General features: G+C 47.5%; 1 protein-coding gene across 4 annotated transcripts in view; it reads right to left on the bottom strand.

Annotated features, from left to right (window-relative positions):
- The window catches only part of BCL2L1 (BCL2 like 1), a 51,267-nt gene extending 34,351 nt beyond the window's left edge, over positions 1-16,916 (bottom strand). The window contains exons 1-2 of one of the 4 annotated variants that reach the window (NM_001077486.2): positions 16,703-16,907; positions 14,605-15,280 (exon numbers count right to left, since the gene is read on the bottom strand). In NM_001077486.2, the coding sequence (NP_001070954.1) occupies positions 14,605-15,168 (564 nt within the window). In that variant the 5' untranslated portion in view covers positions 15,169-15,280; positions 16,703-16,907. Of the gene's footprint in view, positions 1-14,604; positions 15,299-15,587; positions 15,851-16,702 lie in introns of those variants that run through there. The other 3 variants (XM_005214498.5, XM_005214497.3, XM_010811365.3) reach the window with 3 other exon arrangements.
- Between the last annotated feature and the right edge of the window lie 7,302 nt (positions 16,917-24,218).

The raw sequence follows: 24,218 nt of genomic DNA on the forward strand, positions 1-24,218 counted from the left end.
AGAAAGAAGAATGAGTCCAAAATCAAACAGCTGGTATGTGAAGAAGCCAGATTCAAACTCAGCTCTGCCCCACTCTAGAGCCCATACTTCCGATAATGAAATGATCTCACTCTCTTCAAAAGCCCCCAACACAGTACAGTGCCCCGAACATAGCAGAGGTCTCTGGTTACCATTCCATCATTCCTGAAGATCTTCCAGCAGGAGGTGCTGTGATGCCCAGCGGAAGCACTTCTTTCACCTTGAAGGGGTTTGAGAAGGGCTCAAAGGACACTGACCTGGGCGCCAAGTGTAGACTTTGCTCTGGAGTTGTACGGGTTCTCCATACTGAAGCTTGGGGTACTAATTTGGAACCCTATCTTCCACCACTAAATCAGACCCAGAAACTGCTCCCAGGTGCCTGGACACCTGCGTGGACAGGCAGGCAGTTTTCTCCGGGCTGACTTCTTGTCTGGCCCTACTTGTCTCTCAGTTTCATCACTTAGCCACCAGCCTGGGGCCTCTGCCTGCACCTGCTGCTGGACCCAGTCCCAGGGGACCCTGCCCCGAAGGGCCATTTCTCAGTGACTCCCTGGGGACTTCCTTGATATGGTAATCCCTAGGGTTCCATATGAATGTGGGTGTTGTGAGCAAAGGGAAATTTTTTCTCACTGAGTAGCAGACAGGGAGTGGGTAGAACAAGGGGTGGTTGTTCTTGTTTTGAATCAGAGGTGAGCGTGGGGTGAGGCACACTGGTGCCTCCCAGTTTTATATTTAAGCAGTACTGATCCTGGCCAGTCAGAGTTCCCATTCAGCAGTCTGGCCAAGGTGGGTGAGGACATCCAGGGGTGAGGAATTAGTAGTCATTTCACCTTCCCATTTGAGTTATTACTCAGAGGTCTGGCTTTGCTGCGTAGTTAGACTGCAGAAGGCAACCAATGGCTGAATCAATGAATGACCAAACTTCACAGTGAGAGGAAAAGCAAAGACCCTGTATTTGGGGAGCTTTTACTCCACACCAGGCTCTGTGCCAGGGCACTTTATATACACTGCTCATCATCAGGAATGTTTATCAACTTGGACACTAAACACACAGCCTGGCAGTAGCTGATGGCAGTGAATGGGATGTGGTTTCCACCCTCAATCAGCTCAGAGTACCTGGCTTAATCTTTCTCCCAACAATCCTGTGAAATGATTATTAATTCCACTTTATAGATGTCCAAGCTTAGAGAAGTAAAGTAACTTGTCCAAATTCATGAAGTTACATAAGCCAAACAGCTAGGATATTGCTTCCACCCAAAAAGTGCTTGGTGGTTGAAGGAATGAATGAATGACAGTTATGGTTTGACCTCAGTCAAGGAAGGAGCAGCAACAAGACCAAACATTTATAGTTCTCAAAGTGCTTTTTCATCTATCATCTCCTTGGGCCTCTCAGCTAGCACGAGAATGAGGCAGGGTGGGTGTTATCTTTCTCTAGCAGATGAGGCAACAGGCTTACAACCACACAGCAAACAAGGAGTGAGGCCACTCTGGAAAATGCCAGAGTCCCCACAACACTGTTTAATTATTCAGATGCAAGTCAGGCACCTACTATGTGCTAGGCAAGCTCCTATGCTCTTTAACTATTCAACTCATTAAGTCTTGCCTCAGTCAACAGATGCCTGTCTTCTATGTTTCAGGTTCTGTGGCAGGATCTAGGGACAGAGCAGTAAATAAAGCAGAGGAGGAGATCCCTGCCTTCCTGGAGATACTTGGCAAAGATCGAAAAAAATAAGCCCCATTACCAAATGCCCAGTCAGCAACACTGGCCAAACCCCCACAGTGTACAGCATGACTAGGGGCCCTCGTGGAGGATATGAGGAACAAGGTTAGGAGCTGCAGTCCCCAGCTTCAGGAACCTTAAAATCTCCAAGCTCTTGCTTCAAAGCATATCCACACACTCTGTTAGCCTAAAAGTTTGCTCTTGGAGAGTAGCTCCAATTGTGATCACAACTTCTTGATCACCTGTGATGGCAATCTGCTAGTAACAGCTGTAATAGTAGCTGTCATACTGAGTAACTACACGTGCTAGGCTCCATGCTAAGTGCTCCATGTATCTTATCACATATTTTCATGATCAAGAGAGTCTTTCAAGAAAAGTACTACATTATTTTAGCCTCTTTATAGACGAAGAAACTAAGGCTGAGAGAGATTAAGTAATTTGTCCAAGGGTAACTAACTATAGAGCAAGCAGGATGCAGCACTGGTTTGTCACATTTTGTATCTGACTCTTAACAGGGATAGAATTTCTCCCAGGGAAGCAATAGAGAGGCAAACATCAAGAATGCCAAGAGCAGCTGCTTCCTAGAAGGGCTGGGGCCTCAAGAGCCCCCAACAGATTCTTCCTCACCCTCTTTTATCAGGTCTGAACATCAGTACAAGGAGGAAAGGTAAGCAGGTAACGTTAGGTTAGGTATGCTCAAGCTATCCCTAGGGCAACAAGAGTCTCTGCTGAACCTCCAGGAAAGAAGTCTGTGACCTTCATTTGCCACTCACTAACCCCTCAGAGAGAGACAGAAGCAGGGCTGGCGGGGAGGAAGGGGCAGGGGAGTCCTTTCCCTGGCTTGGGGAAGGGTGAGGCCCACCTGGGAAGAAGCCTGACTGGTTCTCTCCTCTCTTGGACAAGAAGTCTGCACATGTGATACGGTGCACATGGACACCCCTCAGGGGAAATGCCAGGCTACCTTTCGGACCCAAGAAGCCTCAGAGAGGAGAGACTGGCACAGCTCTGAACTGCAAGCTAAGCGAACAATTTCTAAGCACTGTAACTAGGTCATCAGGTTCCTGGAGAAGCCAGCTGTGACTGGGAGGTGGGGGATGGGAGGGAAATTTTGCAGCCTACCAAGATCCCTACTTCCCTTCAGGCCCCGCCCTCCCTGAAATCTGCACCTGCTCCCAAACTGACCCCTCCCCCCAGCTGGGCCCAGCTGTCAACGGTTCCCAATGCCCCACCCCTGCCTTCCAGGGGCCGGAACCACAGGGGCCTCTTGGACAGGAGGTACCTTATTGCTACCTGAGCCCTTTGGAAAGGAAGCTGTGGGGCAGGGAAGGAGTGGCCTCTCCCGGGGGGGATTTCTTCTGCCACGAGGGCAGTAAGAAAGCTGGGCCCATTTGGGCCTGCCCAGGGTACCTTCCTGGCATTGCTGCCGCAGGTGGCAGAAGACAGGTGATGTTTACCCGGCTAAGACCAGAGTTGCCAAAAGGCTTCAATCAAGCCTTTGAATCTGCACCTGGCCCAGAGCCCCAAAATAACAACCAGCACTGCCTACCTGATCCACAGGTCGCAGGTGCCTCTGGCTTTTTTTCTCCCTGCAGCTCTGTCTGCTGAGCCCTGGCTGGCAAGGGATCCTGTTCCAGTGATGACTAGGGACCTGGCTGCATCACTCTGGTGCTGGGCCTCTCCCCAGCTGGCCCACCTCTACTGCCAACTATCCCGTCCCTCTGTCCACAGGCTCCCACCATCAGTCACCATTCCCTTTTCCCGTACCGGCTTTATGACAACCCAGACCCTCTTCTGCCGGTCTGCCCCCTCACTGTCGCCCAAATGCTTCCTACACATTTCAGCCTCCACTTCTGTCTGCACTGCTCTTACCTACCAAAGCTGCCCTTGCCACATTCTTTTCACCTACTGTAAGCCTTCATGCTCCACATCTTCCTCGGAGGTAGTAACGACGCCTAACTGAGCATACTGTATTCAGGCACCATGCTAGGTGGGCTAGTCACTCACTCCTTCAGTAAGTATTTGCTGAGTGGACCCCTTGTGCCAAGCATTATGAGAGATGCTGGGGATGAAGGAAACATGAGACAAAACTCCTGCACTCTGGGAGCTTAGGTTTTACAAAAGGAGACAGACAGTAAGGAGGTAAACACAGGTGGCCTCTGGAGAGGTGACATTTGAGTTGAGACCTAAATGCTAAGACAGCCCTGATCAGATCTAGGGAAAGAGTGATCCACGCAAGCCCGAGCAAAAAAGATCACCACTGCTATCTTCATTAAGGGATGACTACTACCTTTCATTTTATGGACGAGGAAACCGAGGACTTGGTGTGAACTGCACAAAAGTCCTACTGCTGGGAAAGCTATCATTCAAGCCTCTAGTGAACTTTCTCCTTCCTGACACTTTCCACTATTGGCACAGAAGAGGGTCTGAGCTGGCAGTGCAGCTGGCGACGGAGAAGGAGCACAGGATGATGCAGGCTGAGGGTGGAGGCCACTGGGCCGAGTCACCAACTGAGTAGCTGATGGTGGGAGTGGGCTGGTTTGGCGGAGGTCCAGGTACCCGTGGGATGTGGCCAGCGGGTCTGTCCTCTTCCATTTCTGGAGTCTACACTACAGATTTGGCATCGTTTGCCTGGAGCCGTTCACCAAGGGCTGTGAGTGTATTCCTACTGCTTTAAATGAGTTTGCTCCCTTAAGGACATTTTTTAGCCTGTTGCTAAGTCGCTTCAGTGTCCGACTCTGTGCGACCCCATAGACGGCAGCCCACCAGGCTCCCCTGTCCCTGGGATTCTCCAGGCAAGAACACTGGAGTGGGTTGCCATTTCCTTCTCCAATGCATGAAAGTGAAAAGTGAAAGTGAAGCCGCTCAGTCCTGTCCGACTCCTAGCGACCCCATGGACTGCAGCCTACCAGGCTCCTCCGTCCATGGGATTTTCCAGGCAAGAGTGCTGGAGTGGGGTGCCATCGCCTTCTCTGTTTGTAGCCTAACCTGCATCTAATAATAACAACCCTTCATGTTCATTGAGCAAATCCTGGCCAAGCCTGTGCCCTACCCTAGGCCCTGTGCCAGGTACTCAGGGGTGAAATAAGCCAGTCTGGGCCTGCAGAGAAACAATGACACTGTGGTTTGAGGGTAGGCTTTCGTATCAGATACAGCTGAGTGCAAGACCCAGCTCTGCCTCTTACAAGGTGAGTCACTCTGGACATGCTATAGGGCCTCTTGAAGCTCTGAATTCTCCATCTTCATACCAAAGCAGTTGTGAGGACCAAAGAGGATGATTATGTCAGGGCATAAACATAGCACCTGGCACAGAGCAAGCACTCAACACACAGCGTCTGTCGTTATTACTAAGGAACACTTATGCGTTTTACTTTCTCATTTGAGCCTTGCTTACTCTGCGGGCTGGTACTATTCTCTCAGATGTGTGGATGAGGCTGGAAAGCTGATTCGGATAGTGCAGCAGCACCACCAGCGAGAAATTAAGCTAAGCTTCAAATCTGAGTGCAGAGTTTTATCTAAGGTTTCGTAGAAAGTGATCAATACATCCTGTAACGAGCCTTGCCTGGTGTGTCTGGGAGCTGAGGGAACAGCTGGGTGCCGCACACAGACTGACTCAGATGGCAGAAGAACACACCAGCATGGCCCAGGGTGTGGGGCATGGAAACAGATCATTGAGGAAGGGCACCCAGGCCCCTCACTGCAGTACCCACAGCATGCCCAGCACTCAGCACAAATAAAGCATGCACCAGTATTTGCTGATTTAACAAATGAAACAAAACTCAGGACAGCTCTGAGCAATGAATCCAGACTTACTAAAAGCAACATCGATAAGAGTGAGTTAAAAGAATTCTAAGCCATTTACTGTGGGATAAGACTCCTGCTGTAGTTTCCTCCCTGAAATGGGACTGAACATACCCACATCACTCACTTCACTATGAAACGATGTATACACATCATCTTTATACAAAGACGTAAATTATAAAGTGTTATCATGCACATAAAAACGGTTATCATCATGCTACAGACCACTAAGGCAGTAAAGTGTCGTGAAGACAAGCACCTCAGGTTTGAATCCCCGGTCGTCCTGGTAACAATAGTCTGCGAGGCTCCGAGCATGCCACTTTTCTCTGAGACTCAGTCTTCTCAACTCTACCGTGAAGATGACACTACCTACCTGGCAGGGTTTTTAAGATGGTTTAGAGATAAAGAACACAGGCTTCGAGTAAGCCAGACGTGGTTTCAAATCTTAACTCTGCTTCTTACTAGCTGAGTCCCCCCAAATCTCACTGTCCAGTAATGCTGAGGTTGTTGGACAGTAACACAGAAATGAAGCTGGGGAAAGCCCTGCCACATAGTAAGCACTGGATAAACGCCAACAACCATTCACACACATTCGGGGAAGGGGGTGCAATGCAGTGTTTAAAAGGGGGAGCTTGGAAGTTACCCTTGTACGCTTTGCCACTTACTAACCGTGCTACCCTGCATAAGCTACTTAACATCTCTGTACCTCAGTTGCCTCGTTTGAAAAACAGGGATAATAATAGCAACAACTTCAGAATATTGTCTACGAATGGAATAAATTAATACATGTAAAGCATTGTGAACAATGCCTGGCATACAATAAGCACTTGATAAATGTTAGGTGCTATTAATAGTAACATTAACAATAATATTAATCACCAAGTGGAATAAGAGGGAGGGACTGTATAATCCTGGGACACGGGCATCCTGTGGAAGAGTTCCAGGGAAGTCCCTGGGCAGCTGTTTGCAGGCAAGTTCTCAGCCTCTGGCAGAAAGACTCTTCTATAGAAAGGACATGAGGCTGAGGGTTCCTGAGCAAAAACTTCAGTCCTGCTGACCAAGAGGCCAGCCTCTGGGGAGGCCAGTCAGGCTCCTTGGAAGGACACAGTGTTCCCGGCCCCGCCTGACTCGGGGGAACAAAGGCACGTGTGTGTGGCCAGGGAGGAGGGAGGGGAATGTTTCCCTTTCAAGAGCGGAACAAAGGATCTGAGGCATAGCTGAGTGCGTTCCAATTCCCTCCCAGGCTAGCTTCCATTCCTCAGATGATTGTCCAACAAGGTTTTCAATCTTTTAGCTTCCTCCTGAAAGGTGACCGCGGGGAGGGGGTGGCAGGCTCCACTCGACCCTCCATCAATCGTCTCCAAGAGGTAGGATTTCTACCTGCCAAACCTCTGAGGAGTCCCAGGCAGGGGGTGGGGTGGGGACCCCTGAGGGTTAATGGATGACATAGGGCACCGCAAGTGACAGGTTTCATGTCCCTCTAGGGGAAGTTCAAGACTACTACTAACTGCTACTTAGTGCGGAGCCAGGAGGGAATCCAGGAGTTTGGACAACCCCCCTCGAAGGGTGGGTGGAAAGGTGTGACAGAACTCAGTGGAAAGCATTTTCTAAATCTGAAAGGGATGATCGTGAGCTGGAGAGAGAAGACGGTGGAGGGTCAAAGGGGAGGGAACAAAGAAACTGACAAGAGGAAAGGGAGAGACATGGGCAAAAAAGGAGTCTGTGTGTGGGGAGAGCCTTTAGGAATATTACTTTCCAATTTCCACACTCTAGCCAGCAAGAATCCGGCTGCAGGGCTGGGACAGGAAGCAGTCCATGGAAGTCACTGCAATGGCATTTCCTGAAGAGGGAGAAAAAAACCTCTAGTTCCGAGGGGAGCTCTGGAGTCTGACCAAAAAGTGCTGCAGTGGGGAGCCAGTCTCAAAGCTCTGGCTTGGCCTGAGTCTCATCAGGGGTGAAACCATGAGGCAGAAGGTCCCAAAGGCAGTTCCTTTCTGCAAAAATACTGTTTACAAAAATCAGTATGTAATAAATGGGAAGCCAGGTGATGTGATTGAAGGAACCCTAGGATGTGACTGCTGATACTAACCGTCACTATGCAGAGCCATACGACAGGAATTAACTCACTGAATCTTCAGAACACGGCACCATTATTACAGCCATTTACAAGGTAAAAGACTTGCCCTAGGTCACACAGCATACAAGTGATCAAATCTAGATCTGAAAGCCCAAACCCTGCATCTTCCTCCTGATGGGCAAGTCACTTCATCTTTCTCAGCCTGATTTCCCTCTGCTCACCTCCCGGGTTGTCGGTTATAAGCATCAAAAAGGCAAGGTGGGGGGAATTACTGGCAGTCCAGTGGTTAGGACCCCGAGCTTCCACTGCAGGGGCCATGGGTTTGATCCCTGGAAAGAGCCATCCTACAGCATAACTATCATGAAATATGCCACAATGGTGGAACCCACCACAAGGCCTAGGGCCATTGAGAAGCAGGATTCCTAGACTCAACTTCAAACCTCCATCTTATAGATGGGAAACTGGGGCCTAGAAGTGATGTAGCCAAGGTGAAACAGTGAGCTGAGGCAGATGTGAGACTAGAACTGGGATCCTAACAAAGACCAGCATTTGACTAACATGGCAAAGCAGCACTACAGAGCTCCTGGCAGGACAGGAACACTGCCGGGGCCTGCCTGCCTGCCCTAAGGGTGTGCCAGGTCACTGTGGAGTCCAAACAAGGGAGAACAGATACTGCAGATGCTGTGAATAGGTCTCTGACACAAGCTCTGTGCAAAAATGGTCAGAATTACGATACCAACTACTGTCTGACTCTATGCGTCTCAGGCAGATCTCGTTAGGTCTTTGTGAAGCAGATAATACCTGCCCTAAGGTTCAGAGAGTTCAAGAAGCTTGCCCAAGGTCACAGAGCTAGACACAGGTGATCTGGGACCTCAATCCAGACGCGGTGCAATTATTCAGAAGCAAGAGTGCTAGAGGGAAGGGCCATTCAGGATACCACATTTGGAGAGACTATCTCCAAAGAACATCTAGCATACTTAAACCTGATTCTATGACTGCTAAGCTAAGTGGTTAAAAAATGTGGCTTTCAAGGTGGTCGGACCCATCAATATGCCATGTGAGTCTGGTCTTGTTCCTTAGTCCCTTTTCACCATTTCCACCTCTACCTCCTGATTCAAGCCACTCTTCTTTCTCACTTGACTGCTGCGCCAGCCTCTTTGCTGGGTTCCCCTGTGGAATTCAGAACTTGTGGAGCTCATCCCTGCTCCTGATCTTTTCCTGGGCTCTCATTCAGCCAAAGTCGAGTCCTCATCACGGCCCGTGATACGCTATGAGACTGGCCCCTGGCTAGTCTGCCCCCTCAATTCCACCCACTCTCCCCTCTTCCCTCTCCCCTCTGACCACTCTTTCTCTTGCTGTATTCTCCCCAGCTGCACTGGCCTTCTCTTTCATCCTTGAGCCTGGCCAGCACACTCCCTTCTGAGTCCATCCCTCTGCTTATAACACACTCTCTAAAGGAACCCACATTAACCACCAACTTACCTTCTTCAAGTCTTGGCTGAAATATTACCTTTCAGTGATGCCTTCCCTAGACACTCTTTTAAAACTGCAGCCTTATCTCCTTTGCTAGGCATGCCTCAATGTACTTTATTTTCTTCATAGCACTTAGTCTCAACTGATATATGTTACATATGTATATAATTGGGGCTTCCCAGTTGGCTGAGAGGAGAAGGCACTGGCAACGCACTCCAGTACTCTTGCCTGGAAAATCCCATGGACGGAGGAGCCTGGTAGGCTGCAGTCCATGGGGTCGCTAAGAGTCAGACACGACTGAGCAACTTCACTTTCACTTTTCTCTTTCATGCATTGGAGAAGGAAATGGCAACCCACTTCAGTGTTCTTGCCTGGAGAATCCCAGGGACGGGGGAGCCTGGTGGGCTGCCATCTATGGGGTCGCAGAGTCGGACATGACTGAAGCGACTTAGCAGCAGCAGCAGGTGCCTGAGAAGTAAAGAATCTGCCTGCCAATGCAGGAGATCTGGGTTGGATCCCTGGGTTGGGAAGACACCCTGGAGAAGGAAATGGCAACCCACTCCAGTATTCTTGCTTGGGAAATGCCATGGACAGAGGAGCCTGGAGGGTTACAATCCACGGAGTCGCAAAGAGTTGGACACAACTTAGAGACTAAACAACAACAATTACATGTTGTCTGTTTCTCCCCATTAGAATATGAGCTCCCGACATAGAAACGTAATTTTATGTAATGCTGTACCACTAGTGCCTAGGACAGCCTGACACACAACAGGAGCTCAATTAATACTATCTGAATCAATGCATAAATAATTAGATAAAGGGCAATTCCCATTACTATTATTCTGGTTTGATAAGTGTCTGTTTCTTCAGAAATTTAGTGGGCTTCTCTTTCATTACATACCTGCTATGCCTAAGGCCTCTGCTCCATGTCAATTAAACAAGTATTGACAAGACGTGGAACTCTACTCTCAGGAAATTCCTAAACCTAATAGAGGTGTGGTAGTGTCAGAAATGTCTTTATACTAATTTAAACTCTATCAGTGTGATTAACCTACCCAAGCTCTCCTGTACCATACTAAAAAAAGGCTTAGCCCCTCTTCCTGCAGATATTTGAAACCAGTGATCCTGGTCTCCTGGGTCTTCTTGTCCCCAGGCTAAACAAAAAAACCCACTGGGACTGTCTGACTCAGATCTGCCAACTGGGAACAGGGAAGACAGACTGTCGGCCAGGGAGACAGAAGAGAAGCGGATCCAGGAGCAGACTGACTCCTTCAAAGAAAAGAGAGGGAGTCCTTGGGGAGGACTCCACGGAATTAGGTTGGGGGCGGGGAGAGAGCCCGGCTAATTAAGGCAGTAGGAGATTATGTTTCCGTAGAAGAGCAGCTCACTGGGAATTACCCCTAAATCTATCCATGGTAAACCCAGACAAAATCATGGCTGCTGAAAGAAAGCCCTGTGATGGAAGGCTGAGGGCACTGGAAAAAACCAGGAAGGATGCTCAAGCCTCTAGCCTCAGGACAGATACCTGCTGGGGAAGGGATAACTAACAACTGCACCTTCCGGTAGCCCACACAAAAACCGAGAAAACCCTGCAGGTTCCACTGAAGGCCCCTGAAAAAACCTGGGGTGATTTTCTACCAGAAGCTGAAGGGCTCTGTGGGGCTACTGCGGAAATCAATCCTAGGAAGCCTGGAAAACCCTATGATGGTGATGGAGTTTTAAGGGCAACTTCAAATGTACCTCCAGAAGAACCGAGTGTTTTGAGGGGGAGCCCCTGAGACACTTCTACCTCACTTTGGGACCTGAATGAGATTACTAAAAATTTCCACGTTTGGGGTTTCTAATGGGGTTTCCCCAAGAAAACCGCAGAATTGCCAACAGCTGCTGAGATCTGCAAAGGTCGCTGAGGTGCTTCAGCAAAGCATACATCAGTGCCAATGAAGCCAGAACAGTCAAGAAGAAACCTACAGAAACTAGAAGACCACAGAGCCATGCAGCCTGGGGAAAGGCCAAATGATGTTTTCTTCCCCCACCCCCCAAAAACTGTTCAACAATGTGTTTCCATCAAGCTAAAGGGTTTCCCAGGGACAGTGATCCCAAAATGGCCTGGCCCACCTGGGTCCGACCACCCAACTGTCCACATTCCCATTGGAAAGCCCCAGAAACATTCAATCTCTGCTGTTCTGGTTGAGTATCTCAAGGGCTGGCTTTGTGTCTCAAGAAACTCTGGGGTCAAAGTTCAGTTTTTGGAGCCAGGTAGCCCACTCATTAAAAGAAGTGCCTCCACCATACAATTAGGGCCCAGGAGAGCCTTTGTTCTACATCATTTACTAGAGTCAAGCTATGGCAGGTGGCTATCATTAGTTCACTTTACAGGTGGGAGAGATGAATGGACAAGAGAGACAAACAGGTTCAGCACCTCGCCAGGGGACTCTAGGTAGGCAGTGGTGTGGCTATATAGATGAGGAATTCCAGTCCTTGGGGCATCACCCACAATTAAGCAGACATACTTGGAGTAGGCCATCTTCTCCCTTTATGCACATAATTCTTACCTGCCGGGAGGGCCAGAGACGGTTTTAACAAAAAATTAACAAGAAGCCCACTCTCACTGGGCAAAATCCTGATACTGACTTGAGTTTTACCAGTGACAGAATCTAGAAGCTGCATACATGCCTCTGGCAGCCTGCTACTGCCAACACAGGTGCTATTCTTCCTGCAGTTCCTGAACAAGGCCAGCATCACAGACTCAAGTGAACACCTCCACAGGCATGTTTTGCTTGGCCCAACAGCGTCTCTGGCTCACATTATTACTCCTAAGACAATGTGATATGGAGGGGAAGAGATTATAGGCTTTGGAATTAGGCCCACCTGGGGTAAATTCTCACTCAGTCACCTAACTGGCTGAGGAATACTTGGGGCCAGTCATTTAAGCTACCAGGAGCTTCATATATAAACTGAGAATAAACCTACCTATCTTAGAAAGTTATTGTGTGGAGTATATGAAATAGCATGTTATTTCCATGAGATAAAGTACCATATCTGGCTTATAGCCAATACCTAGCACATGCCTGCTTCACAGAAGATGCTCAGTGAATTTTGGCTGCATAAGTAAAAGACCTAATACAATGCCTCATGCATAAGATATACTCCATAAAAGCACATTTCCTTTTCCTTTCCTGCAAGGATGCTAAATTTAGAGCATATCCCAGAGTGGAATGGCCCATAATTCTTACATTCATGGATTCCCCAGGCACAGCCTCCAGGAAGGTTATGAGATGCCACTGCAGCAGCCAGTGTGCAGCTCAAATAGAATGGTCCCTGAGAGGAAGTGGGCGGGTACCTTCTACCCAAAGGATCCCAATGTCACATGTTCTCTATCTCTTGGCCTTGGGAAGAACATGTGCCCAGAAATGGTTCTGACATAACTGGCTCTTCTGCACATATCCTCTCTGTCCACCAAGAGGAAGTAACATATGGTATGCTGTCCAACGGGCTCTGGTAACTCTTGGGCAAAGAGACAGCAGAAGATGGAATGTCAATCCAGTGGTGATCTAATGATCTTGCCCAGTGTTGCTGTGTCGAAGACCTCTTTCCACACCTAACACTGGGTGACTAACAACTCTCTGGTCCAGGTGGCACTCTTAGACACTGGTTGGCAGGCCAGGAACCTCTCCCATGTTGCCTTTTGTTAACAGTTGGCCACAACCCACATGGTATTAGGACCACCAGCCAGAGATAACAGTGAGGGGCAAATGGCCCAAGTCCCTACTTAGGCCTCAGAGGGTGTGTCGGAAACACTGGAATCCTGTCCCTCCTGTAGTAAGTTAAACAAATATTTGCCCCTAAAGAAAATCAAAGCAGGCAGAAATAAGAGAGGTCATCACACAAACCAACAGGAACTATTTAATCATTTATTCCCCCAGGGAGTTCATTTACTGAAAGGCTTTCAAGTCGGGTCAGTCTTAGCCAAAGAAAGACCTCCACCTTTACCTTCCCAGCCCCACCCCGGTCATCTGACCTCTACTCTGCTTTTTATAAGAACTGGCAGTAGGAAGAGTTGATGAAGTTGCAAAGAAATGGGAAATAAGACAGGGGGTGGTGTACCTGGAGGTCCCTTGCTCAGTGGTAAACTGAAGTGGCTGCCACACCCTAGGCCCAGCCTCTGGATAATTGCATTCTCAACATTCCTGAGTCCATGGTGCGTGGCCCTTTCCACCTCAGCTCCTTCAATAGATGACTTATTTTCCACAGCCTGCTCAATTTCTGAAGGACAGAATGAATACCTCTCATAAGCCCTACACCTCCCTGAGGCAGGGAGATAAGCGGGGAGATATGACTGAGTTCACTGCAAAAGAGCAAAAGCTGCTGACAGTGACCACAGGTAAAGAATCCCTCCACACCAGCTCATCCTGACTTGGTGATATCAGGGCAAGGGAATTCTCTTCCCTGGCAAAGGAATGAGGCACGACTCGGGTTCAGAAAGTGTACCTGGATCTGACAATAACTACTAGAGCAAACTTCCTGTCGCTATGCTCACATCAGCTCCAAGATTTACAAGGACTGCAAGGCAAGGAGGGTTGGCCACATTTTTTTAGTGGAAGAACCTGAGGCTCAAGGTAAACTGGCCTGTCCAAGGTCACACACCTAGTTAAGTGACGGGGCTGGGACTCACACCCGTGTCAGTTTGTTTCTGAAGTCTGTCACTGAATCTCAATGTGCCAAGGAGCCCCAAAGACCAGGTTCTTGCATTGCCAGCAAACAGTGCTCAGTGAAGAGGCCCCAGGGCCATGGCAGAAAAGTGACAAGCATAACAGCTGGAGCTCCCCAACCAACCCAGGCAGTGAGGTGCAAAGTCCCTGGGCTTATGCGTGACACAGCAAGCGCTCCGCAAACTGGCCAACCACACAGAAAAGTCACATACTTTAGAGCCAATAAACATGGGCCATAGGACAAACACAACTGGCCCACTGGCGCAGCTTACAACCTAAAATCAATCCTCAGCCATCCAAGCCAGAGGGATGCAAAGCCAGGCCATGCAAACTCTGAAATAAAGGGAACCTGATTTAGAGGAGGGAAGCCCAGGACAGGACTGACATCTCAAGGGAGTAAGACTGAAGGGGCTGGTGGGTCACTGATACTCACTATCTTCTCCAGGCATTCCACTCATCACCCCCTTAACATCATGAGCCATTATGTCAGGGTGAGGGGTAACCTGTTACCTTTGCATTCTCAAAGGTTTGGGGCCAAATGAACACACAGGCTATGTTATCTTCTGCAGAGAAACTGGAACACAAGTATGACAGAGTAGGGTCACGAGGAAGACAGAATGAAGATGTCTGGTCCTCACAGAACTAGGTTATCTGTATTTCAGAAGTTAATCTCTGTGATACAATGAGGCCAATTATGTCTCCTTAACAAACAATAATAATCACCCAGCACAACAGACACAGGGGGAAAGGTTGTTGGGGATTTGACCAGAAGCCAAGGAAAATGAATATGTAAGGGGCGTGGTTCTTACCCAGCCGCCGTTCTCCTGGATCCAAGGCTCTAGGTGGTCATTCAGGTAAGTGGCCATCCAAGTTGCGATCCGACTCACCAATACCTGCATCTCCTTGTCTACGCTTTCCACGCACAGTGCCCCACCGAAGGAGAAAAAGGCCACAATGCGACCCCAGTTCACCCCGTCCCGGAAGAGTTCATTCACTACCTGTTCAAAGCTCTGATATGCTGTCCCTGGGGTGATGTGGAGCTGGGACGTCAGGTCGCTGAATGCCCGTCGGTACCTCAGTTCAAACTCATCGCCTGCCTCCCTCAGGGCTTGCTTCACCGCTGCCATGGGGATCACTTCCCGGGCATCCGAGCTTCTGCTGTGGCCAGTGGCTCCATTCACAGCAGGGCTATCCGCCAGGTGCCAGGATGCGTTGCCATTGATGGCACTGGGGGTTTCCATATCTGATTCTGTCCCTTCTGGGGCCTCAGTTCTGTTCTCTTCCACATCACTAAACTGACTCCAGCTGTATCCTTTCTGGGAAAGCTTGTAAGAGAGAAAGTCAACCACCAGCTCCCGGTTACTCTGAGACATTTTTATAATAAGGATGGGCTCCGCCAGTCCATTGTCCAAAACACCTGCTCACTCACTGGGTCTGGTCTCTGCTTAGTGGTTCTCTTCGAAGATCCAAAGCCAAGACAAGGTTCTGAAGGGAGAGAAAGAGCTTCAGGGGTAAAAAAATGAATATGCAAGCCATTTACCTACAACATCCCATTCCCCACTCCAGGTACTTGAACTGGGTTCTTTGCCGCTCTTATGAAGATCTGGGTCTAGCTTCCCAGGTACTTCGATGAAGTCAATTTGAAAGCACCAGTGGGCTCTGAATCATCACACTGACCTTTTTTTCCCCTCCCCTTTTATCCCAGCCACCCCCTTTTCTCTGAAATGTCTTCCTCGAAAAGTCACCCCCATGGGCAGTCTGCCCCCCACCCCCATACCCCCTCACCACCTACATTCAAATCCGTCTCAGGCGACGGCAGGCAGGTGCAGCCCCCGGAAGATCTTTTGTATCATAGGTGGGAGAGGAGGTGGCAGCGGGGATGCCGGTAAGTCAACCGGCCTCGCGGCGGCGGCTGGCAAAAAAAGCAGCTCCGGCTGGAGGGATCATGCGACCCGGCGGACTGAGAGCTCAGGAGGCGACACAGGAATTACGAAGCTCAAGAACCGGCCCCCTCGCTTGCTTCCTTCTCCATCGCCCCGATCGAGGGCGGCCGCTTAGCAGCCGCGGCCTCCTGCCACCCGGGAGCCCAGCCCCCTCGCTCTTGCACGCCCCTTGGCTCTCCGCCTCCTACTGGGAGCTAGGAGAACTCTCTCGGAGGTGGCTGGTGTGAGGTTTAGTTTTTGTTTTTTTCTATTTCAGTATCAGCCCTGGGTGAGGCTTCCGAAGAAACCCTGAAGGGACTTCTCGATGGGGCTCAAGGTTTCGATGAGAAACAGAGGGAGGGGAACACTGCCTTAGATCTGCGGTCTGAATTTGGAAAGGCCATCCCCGGGTCTTTCTGGGAGGCTGAAAGCCGGAGACCCCCCAGAAACGCCGCTGGCTTTCTTTGAATTCCCCAAAGGCCCTGGTCGTGGCGGTGGCGGTGGGGGATTGCCGGGTCCTCCATTCCCCGCACGGACACAATGGCCGCCGGCGCCCTGCACAAAGACCCGGCGAGGGTGAGGCGCCGAGCCTCTCCACCGGTCAGAGACAAGGGTCGAGGCCTGCTCGAGAGCCCCCACAGCTGAGACTACGTTTTCCTGGGGACAGGCCCAGGTCGGCTTCTTGGCACCCCCGGGAGGCCTTAGGGGCCCGGGGTTGCACCTCTCTAGAGCCCGGGGTGGGTGGGCTGCGGCCTCGCGGCTTCCTCCGCGCGCTAGGCCGGGTACCCGCCTGGCCACCGCCCCGTTGCTAGGCAACCGCTCTCCCTCAGGGGCGCCCCCTAGACCTTTCTGGGAGGTGGGGTCTCGCCCCCGGCGGCCCGCCCCGGCGTAGCCAATCAATGAGCCCAGGTAGCACGGAAGCAGAACGGCGAGGGCTCCCATTGGGCGCAGCGCCTGCCACGCACAGGAGAGGCGGCGCTCTCACCTGCGAGCCCCGCGAGCCGTGGGGGGCCACATACCCCCTTCATCGGCCAGGTCGTTTCCGGGCGCGAGTGCTCTTCGCGGCCAAGTTCCGCGCTGCGGACCGGGGCCGGCCTACCTGGCTGACGGCTCGCGCTCTCTCTTCCGAACGAGCCGGCCTCAGTTTCCCTGAAGAGACCGGGGGAACTTGCAAGCTCAGTCACTTCCGGTGCCGCGGCAGCGCGCGCGAGCCCGAGACGCAGAGGGAGTGCGCGCCTGGAGGACTGGCGTCAAGAACTGGGCGAGAGCGCCCCCTGGCGATAGATCTGAGGATTCCGGACACACAAGGGAAACATTCACATTTCCATTCATTCTTTTGGTCAGTTTAATCCACCGATCAGTTTGTATATCGAAAAAGTGTTGCCTTGTGGCTAAGAACCTTGTGTTTGGGATTCTAGTCTTGCCGATTTGGCAAGTTACTCAACTGCTGCGCGCCTCAGTTATCCTTAACTCTAAAAATAGAGTAAAAACCAGCCTCCCTCCTTGAGTTATTGTGGTGATTTTAGAGTTATTTGTGAAGTCCATAGTCTTTGCTGCATAAATACATTCGGCAAATATTTATTGTTTGGGTTGCTGAAAATAGACTTAGGAACAAGACAAGACATGACCCATGCTTTCATAGAGACTAAAACCCTTGAGATGGAGAGAGATAGTAAATAACTGAGCCGGGCTCCTCCGTTCATGGGATTTTCCAGGCAAGAGTACTGGAGTGGGGTGCTATTGCCTTCTCCGACTGAGAAAAGAAGGTAATTTCAAATAGTGACTATGGCTCTGAAGAAAACAAATCAGGGTATTTTCATAAAGAGGGTGAAGGAATAGGTGGTCCATTAAAATGGGTGCCCTCTCTGCCCAGTGAGGGAAACAGACATTTTTTTAAACTGTTTTTTTAATTGTTTGTGTAGGGTGCCAGAGATGGCCTCTTGGAAGAAATGACTTAGAACCCAAGACCAGAAGTGTAAGAATATGCCAACCCGTTGAAAGAGTGTAGAGAACATCAGACTTAGCAGAGGAAATGGCTTGTACAACGTGTCCTGAGGGAGGAAGCTTCTGGCATGTCCCAGAAACTGAAGGAAAAGCACTGTGACTGAGGGAGGGCAAATGCTATGTGAAAGGATGTTGAGAAGTTGACTGTGGGAATGAGTTGGAATTGATTCTAAACATTGAAAAGTTTTATTTTGTGGTAATTTAGTTGATTGAAAATACAATATTAAAATATACCGAAGAGCATAGAAAGTCCTCTTCCCGCTCCTGCTTTCTAATCCCTGATTCCCCTCACAGAGATCATCACAATTAATTAATTAATTTTTCTGCTGACTGTGTGACATGTGGGATCTTAGTTCCCCAACCAGGGGTTGAACCCATGCTCCGTGCAATGGGAGCACAGAGTCTTAACCACTGGACCATCAGGCAAGTCTCAGAGATCATCACTCTTAAGCCTTTCTTCTGGAGTCTTTCAGAGACACTCACTGTATTCACAAGCAAATGTATACGTAAAAATGTTTTACACAACTGGTAACTTGCTATAAACACTTCTACATCTTGCTTTTTTTTGCTGAGCGCTATGTTTTCAGTCTACCCTGATTTTTTGCTTTATTTCTTAAATATTTAAGTATAATTGATTTACTATGTTGTGTTAATTTCAGATGTACAGCAAAAAAAAAAAGTTATACATATATCCATTCTTTTTTGGATTCTTTTCCCATATAACTCTCCCTTAATTTTTTAAATTAACACACAACTTCATAAAAATATGGGCTTCCCTGGTGACTCAGACGGTAAGGAATCCACCTGCAATGCAGAAGATCCAGGTTCAATCTCTGGGTAGGGAAGAGTCCTTGGGGAAGGGAATGGCTACTGACTCCAATATTCTTGCCTGGAGAAGTCCATGGACAGTGGGCTATAGTCCATGGGGTCGTGAAGAGTAGGACACTAACACTTTATAAAGATAGGCCGTAATGCACTTGCCCAATCCCCTATTTAGGGACAATTAGGTAGTTTCCAGTCTTATCTTATTATAAATAAAGGTATAACTTGTTCATTGGTTATTTTGCATATGTGGGAGTTTATCTGTTAAGTAAATTCCTGGAAGTGGAATTGCCGGTAACTGAATATATGAATTTGTTTTTGTTTTGTTTTAATGGATATTGGCAACATGCTCTACATAGCAGCTGCACCAGTTGGTCCCCACCATTAAAGCATGAGACTGATTATTGCCTCACATCCTGAGCTACACAGAGTGTTATCAAACTTTTTTATCTTCACCAATCTGATAGGTAAAAACTGAGAGGCACTTTTATTTTTCATTTCTTTTTATTGAGTGAAGTTGAGCAATTTTTCATATTTATATGAGACTTTTTGGGGGGTGAGGTTTTGTTCTGATGAATTCTCTGTTTATTTTGCTCGCCGTTTTTTTCAGTTGGTATTTCTGTTGAACTTTTTTCTCATTGATTTGTAGAATGTTTATCCTTTTTTTTCCTCCCCTACATATAAGTTATCAATAGTTTCCCAACGTATTATTTATTACCATGGGAAAACTTTTATTTTCTATATAATTAAATGTATGAGTCTTTTCCTTTGTGGTTTCCAGGTTCTATGTCATTCTTATGAAGACTTTTTCCAGCTTGATACTCTAAAAATAATTCTCTGTTTTCTTCTACTTGGTTTCATATTTTACATTTCAATCTTTGTTCCATCATAAATTCCCTTCAGTGTAAGATGTGAGGCAGGAATCCATAAATTTTTTTCCAAATAACTATCCAGTTACCCCAGTATCATTATCTTTTCCCAACTCACCTGAAATATCTCATTACCATTGTCTATATTCCCAAGTGTATTTGTGTCAATTTCTGAACTTTTCATTATGTTCCAGGGAAAGGTTTTAAACTGGCACAGGACATGATCTGATTTCCTTTATTAAAACTTGTGGTGTCACAATCATTTCAACGTGGAAACTTTTGTTCTGAAGGTCTACGATGGGCTTTGGGAGCCCAGCAGAGGGCAGAGTAGCTGAGGGGCATTTTAGGTGGAAGGTGCTGCCTGAGCAGAGGTGTGGAGTGTTAACAAGAGGATGCAGATGTGTCTTAGAAATAAACCAAGATGACTGAGAGGAAGTGGTGGCAGAGGAAGCAATGCAAATGTGTTTCCGAGGGTGCTGGACACTAAATAGGCACTGGAGGAGCCAGCCATCCTTTTTGAACAGAAAGGCATGAAGAGATTTATATTTGGGGAAGATAGAGCATTTGGGGAAGGGAACTTTGCCAAGATTTATTAAGATCCTTAAAAATGGTTCTGGAGGGACTTCGCTGGTGGTCCAGTAGTTAAGACTCCACACTTCCAATGTAGGGGGTGAGGGTTCAATATTTGGTCAGGGAACAAGAAACTGAGATCCCACACGCTGCATGACATGATCAAAAAAAAAAAAAAGACTCTGGAAAGATCATTGAAAAATAATCTTTGATTGGAATTGAATTTAAGAAAAAACATGAAGTGCAACCAAAGTTTATCCACGGAAATATTTATACAAGGTTATTTATAACACAGGATAGAAAAAACTGAGAAGTTCAGTAAAAAGAGTGATGCTTTAAATAGATTAAGTTCACACCATACTTCATGATGTGGAAAAATATTCAAACCATAGAAGTTTGAAAAAAGGTTACAAAGCTATTCTGAGAATTATTCTAATTTATTTAAAAATGTACATTACATGCAACATATAGTAGAAAAGATTATACCAGGATGCAAAAAGGTGGTTATTGCTACATAGTCAAATTATGGATAATTTGATTTTCTTTTTTATACTTTTTGTATTATCTAAACATCACTATATTTTGTAAAGTTGAGAAATACTGTTTATAAAAACATGTTTGCTGAGATTTAGATGATGAGATGCTTATGGTATAATGTTAAATGAAGATAAAGATACACAAAATTAGATTTGTGACATCTCAACTCTAAATACCATACATAAGAAAAAAGGCTGGGAAGTCAATATGATAAAGACAAAAGAAAAATGGAGAAAGCCCTTGTGCAGACACTAAAGAGGAACAGAAACGAGTGGCCAATAATCCACAGAGACTGAGGTAGATGCTCAACCCCCATAGTTATCAGGGAAAATGCAGATGAAAACCTCAGTGAGATACCATTTCACATTCATCAGATTGGCAAATCTGAAATTCCATCAGATTGGCAAATGAGAAAATCTGTCTTCTTTTTGGTCTATGATTGTTCAGATCAGATCAGATCAGATCAGCTGCTCAGTCATGTCCGACTCTTTGCAACCGCATGAATCGCAGCACACCAGGCCTCCCTGTCCATCACCAACTCCTGGAGTTCACTGAGACTCACGTCCATCGAGTCAGTGATGCCATCCAGCCATCTCATCCTCTGTCGTCCCCTTCTCCTCCTGCCCCCAATCCCTCCCAGCATCAGAGTCTTTTCCAATGAGTCAACTCTTCGCATGAGGTGGCCAAAATACTGGAGTTTCAGCTTCAGCATCATTCCTTCCAAAGAAATCCCAGGGCTGATGGTCCTTCAGAATGGACTGGTTGGATCTCCTTGCAGTCCAAGGGACTCTCAAGAGTCTTCTCCAACACCAGTTCTTATTTTTGGTGTTTTCATGAGAGTCAGTGAGTTCAAGTCCTTCTAATTTGCCATCTTGTTTCCTCCCTCCAGATTATTTTAATGATGTCCTAAATTTTGGTAAATATCTTGCCTTTGACTGACTTCTAGAGCTCCTTTCAATCAACTCTCAGAAAGCAAACCATCAATCCAGTGCAGGAACTGGAGGGAATGGTGCTGCCTGCTTGCCAGCATCTCCCTCACCTTGGCAGAGGAAAATTGGATAAAATCAAGTATGGTTCAGGAATATGGAAGGAATATGGTTCAGGAATATTTTTGAATATTCCATTCAAGAATATGGAATAGAGACTTCCCTGGTGGTCCAGTGGTAAAGAATCCGCCTGCCAATGCAGGGGACATCAGTTCGATCCCTGGTCTGGGAAGATTCCACATGCCATGGGGCAGCTATGCTTGTGTGCCACAACTAATGAAGCCGGTGTGCCTAGAACCTGTATTCTGCAACGAGAGAAGCCACCACAATGAGAAGCCCATGCACCTCTACTAGAGAGTAGCCCCTGCTCGCTCCAACTAGAGAAAGGCTGCACAGCAACAAAGACCCAGCACAGTCAAAAATAAATAAAAAAGTAATCTAAAAAAAAAAAGAATACAGAATAACTTTGGGAAAAAAAAATTATTGTTACAGAGTAGAATTGAAGATGCCCACAACATATGACCCAGCAATTCTATTTTTTTATATATGTTCTAAAATAACTCTTAACACATGTGTGACATGCAGGTATAAGGATGTTTCTAGCAGTACTACTTGTTATAGCAAAAATATGGAAACTATCCAGTTGTTCATTATAGCAGACAATTAACCAAATAGTAGTATGTTTATGGGCTTCCCAGGTGGCGCTAGTGGTAAAGAACCTGCCTGCCAGTGCAGGAGACGTAAGAGATGCATGCTGCTGCTGCTGCTGCTAAGTCGCTTCAGTCGTGTCCAACTCTGGGTGACCCCATAGACGGCAGCCCACCAGGCCCCCCTGTCCCTGGGATTGTCCAGGCTAGAACACTGGAGTGGGTTGCCATTTCCTCCTCCAATGCATAAAAGTGAAAAGTAAAAGTGAAGTCGCTCAGTCCTGTCCGACTCTGTGCGACCCCATAGACGGCAGCCCACCAGGCTCCTCCACCCATGGGATTTTCCAGGCAAGAGTACTGGAGTGGGGTGCCATTGCCTTCTCTGAAGAGATGCATAAGCATATATAATTTTTGTAATTTAGAAAGTTTTTTTTTAAATAGAAAAAGTCTCCAATATTAAAGCCTTGACCTAGGCCAGGGTCCACTGCAAATGCACAGGATGGAATTTCAAGTGATTTCCCTTTTCCAACTTCGAGAAGAATACAAAAGTGAAAGTGAAGTGAAAGTCGCTCAGTTTTGTCCAACTCTTTGCGACCTCATGGACTATCCAGGCCAGAATACTGGAGTGGGTAGCCTTTCCCTTCTTCAGGGGATCTCCTCAACCCAAGGATCGAACCCAGGTCTCCCACATCGCAGGCAGATTCTTTACCAGCTGAGCCACAAGGGAAGTGAAGAATACAAAGGCACCACTCATTTTCCTCTGTCTCTGAATTTGCCTAGTCTGGAAATTTCATATGGATGGAATTATACAGTATTTGTCCTTTTGAGTCTGGCTTCTTTTATTTAGTATAATGTTTCTGGTTCATCTATTTTGTTGTATATATCAGTATTATATCAGTATTTTATTCCTTTTATTAAAGAATACTATGCCACTGTATGGATTTACCACATTTTATTTATCCATTCATCAGTTGATGGATGCTTGGTTGTTTCCTATAGTTCATCGCTTTTAATTACTGTGTGCTAATTTATTTGCTGTGTGCCAAGGTGTCATCCCTTGTGGCTCAGATGGTAAATCCCCAAGCAACGTGGGAAATCCAGGTTCTATCCCTGGGTAGGGAAGATCCCCTGGAGAAGGGAATGGCTACCCACTCCAGTATTCTTGACTGGAAAATTCCATGGACAGAGGAGCCTGGTGGGCTACAGTCCATGGGATCACAAAGAGTCATACTCGATCTAGTGACTAACGCACAAAGTGTCTTCATGGATCACAGCCTTGTCATGGTGAAGGGGCTTGTGTAACTCGAAGTTATAATCCATGGTGTGCAGGGCCACCCAAGATGGGCTGATTGAACAGACATGAATTTGAGCAAACTCCAGGAGACAGTGGAGGATAGAGGAGCCTGGTGGACTACAGTCCATGGGGTTGAAAAGAGTCAGACACAACTTAGCAGCTGAACAATAACAACAAGGTATCTGTAATTCTTCCTCCAGAATGGATTCCACATCAGCCAGGAAGAGACCAGGACACCCACAGAGCTCCGTGTTTGGTTGGATGGGAACTGTAGAAGACAGATCCTTTTGATGACTGTCACCAATGGCTCACACTTGCAAACTTCTCCAGGGGGTGTCACTGGGTGATCACAACCAACTCACCTACAGGTGTCTGAGGGTTATGCCGCCACCTAGAGCCAGTGACTAGCTGTTGTCTATTCTCCTTGAAGTAGGTGGTCTCCACTGAGCTGAAAGGCAGGTCTGGATTTCTGGCCTGGTGACCACCGGTTGGATGGTGGAGGGAGTGACAGACATGGAATGAAGAAGATTTGGAAGGGGTAGGAGTAAAAGTTGGGTCTTTCCTTCTCACTTTTTAAATACAGAGCTTGGCTTCCTGCACTTCTCCTTTGCAGACATCTTTCCTCTTCCATTATAAGAAATAATAAACTCAAAGTACACAAATATTAATAATACATGGATATATTCTTTTTAAACAATTAAAGATAAATCTCCAATTATTGTTTCTATCCATGTGTCCTGTTTAGTTCCTTCCCTCTGAAGTTCCCACTCTC

The sequence above is a fragment of the Bos taurus genome, chromosome 13 (genome assembly GCF_002263795.3).
Source record: "Bos taurus isolate L1 Dominette 01449 registration number 42190680 breed Hereford chromosome 13, ARS-UCD2.0, whole genome shotgun sequence".
Classification (NCBI taxonomy): domain Eukaryota; kingdom Metazoa; phylum Chordata; class Mammalia; order Artiodactyla; family Bovidae; genus Bos; species Bos taurus.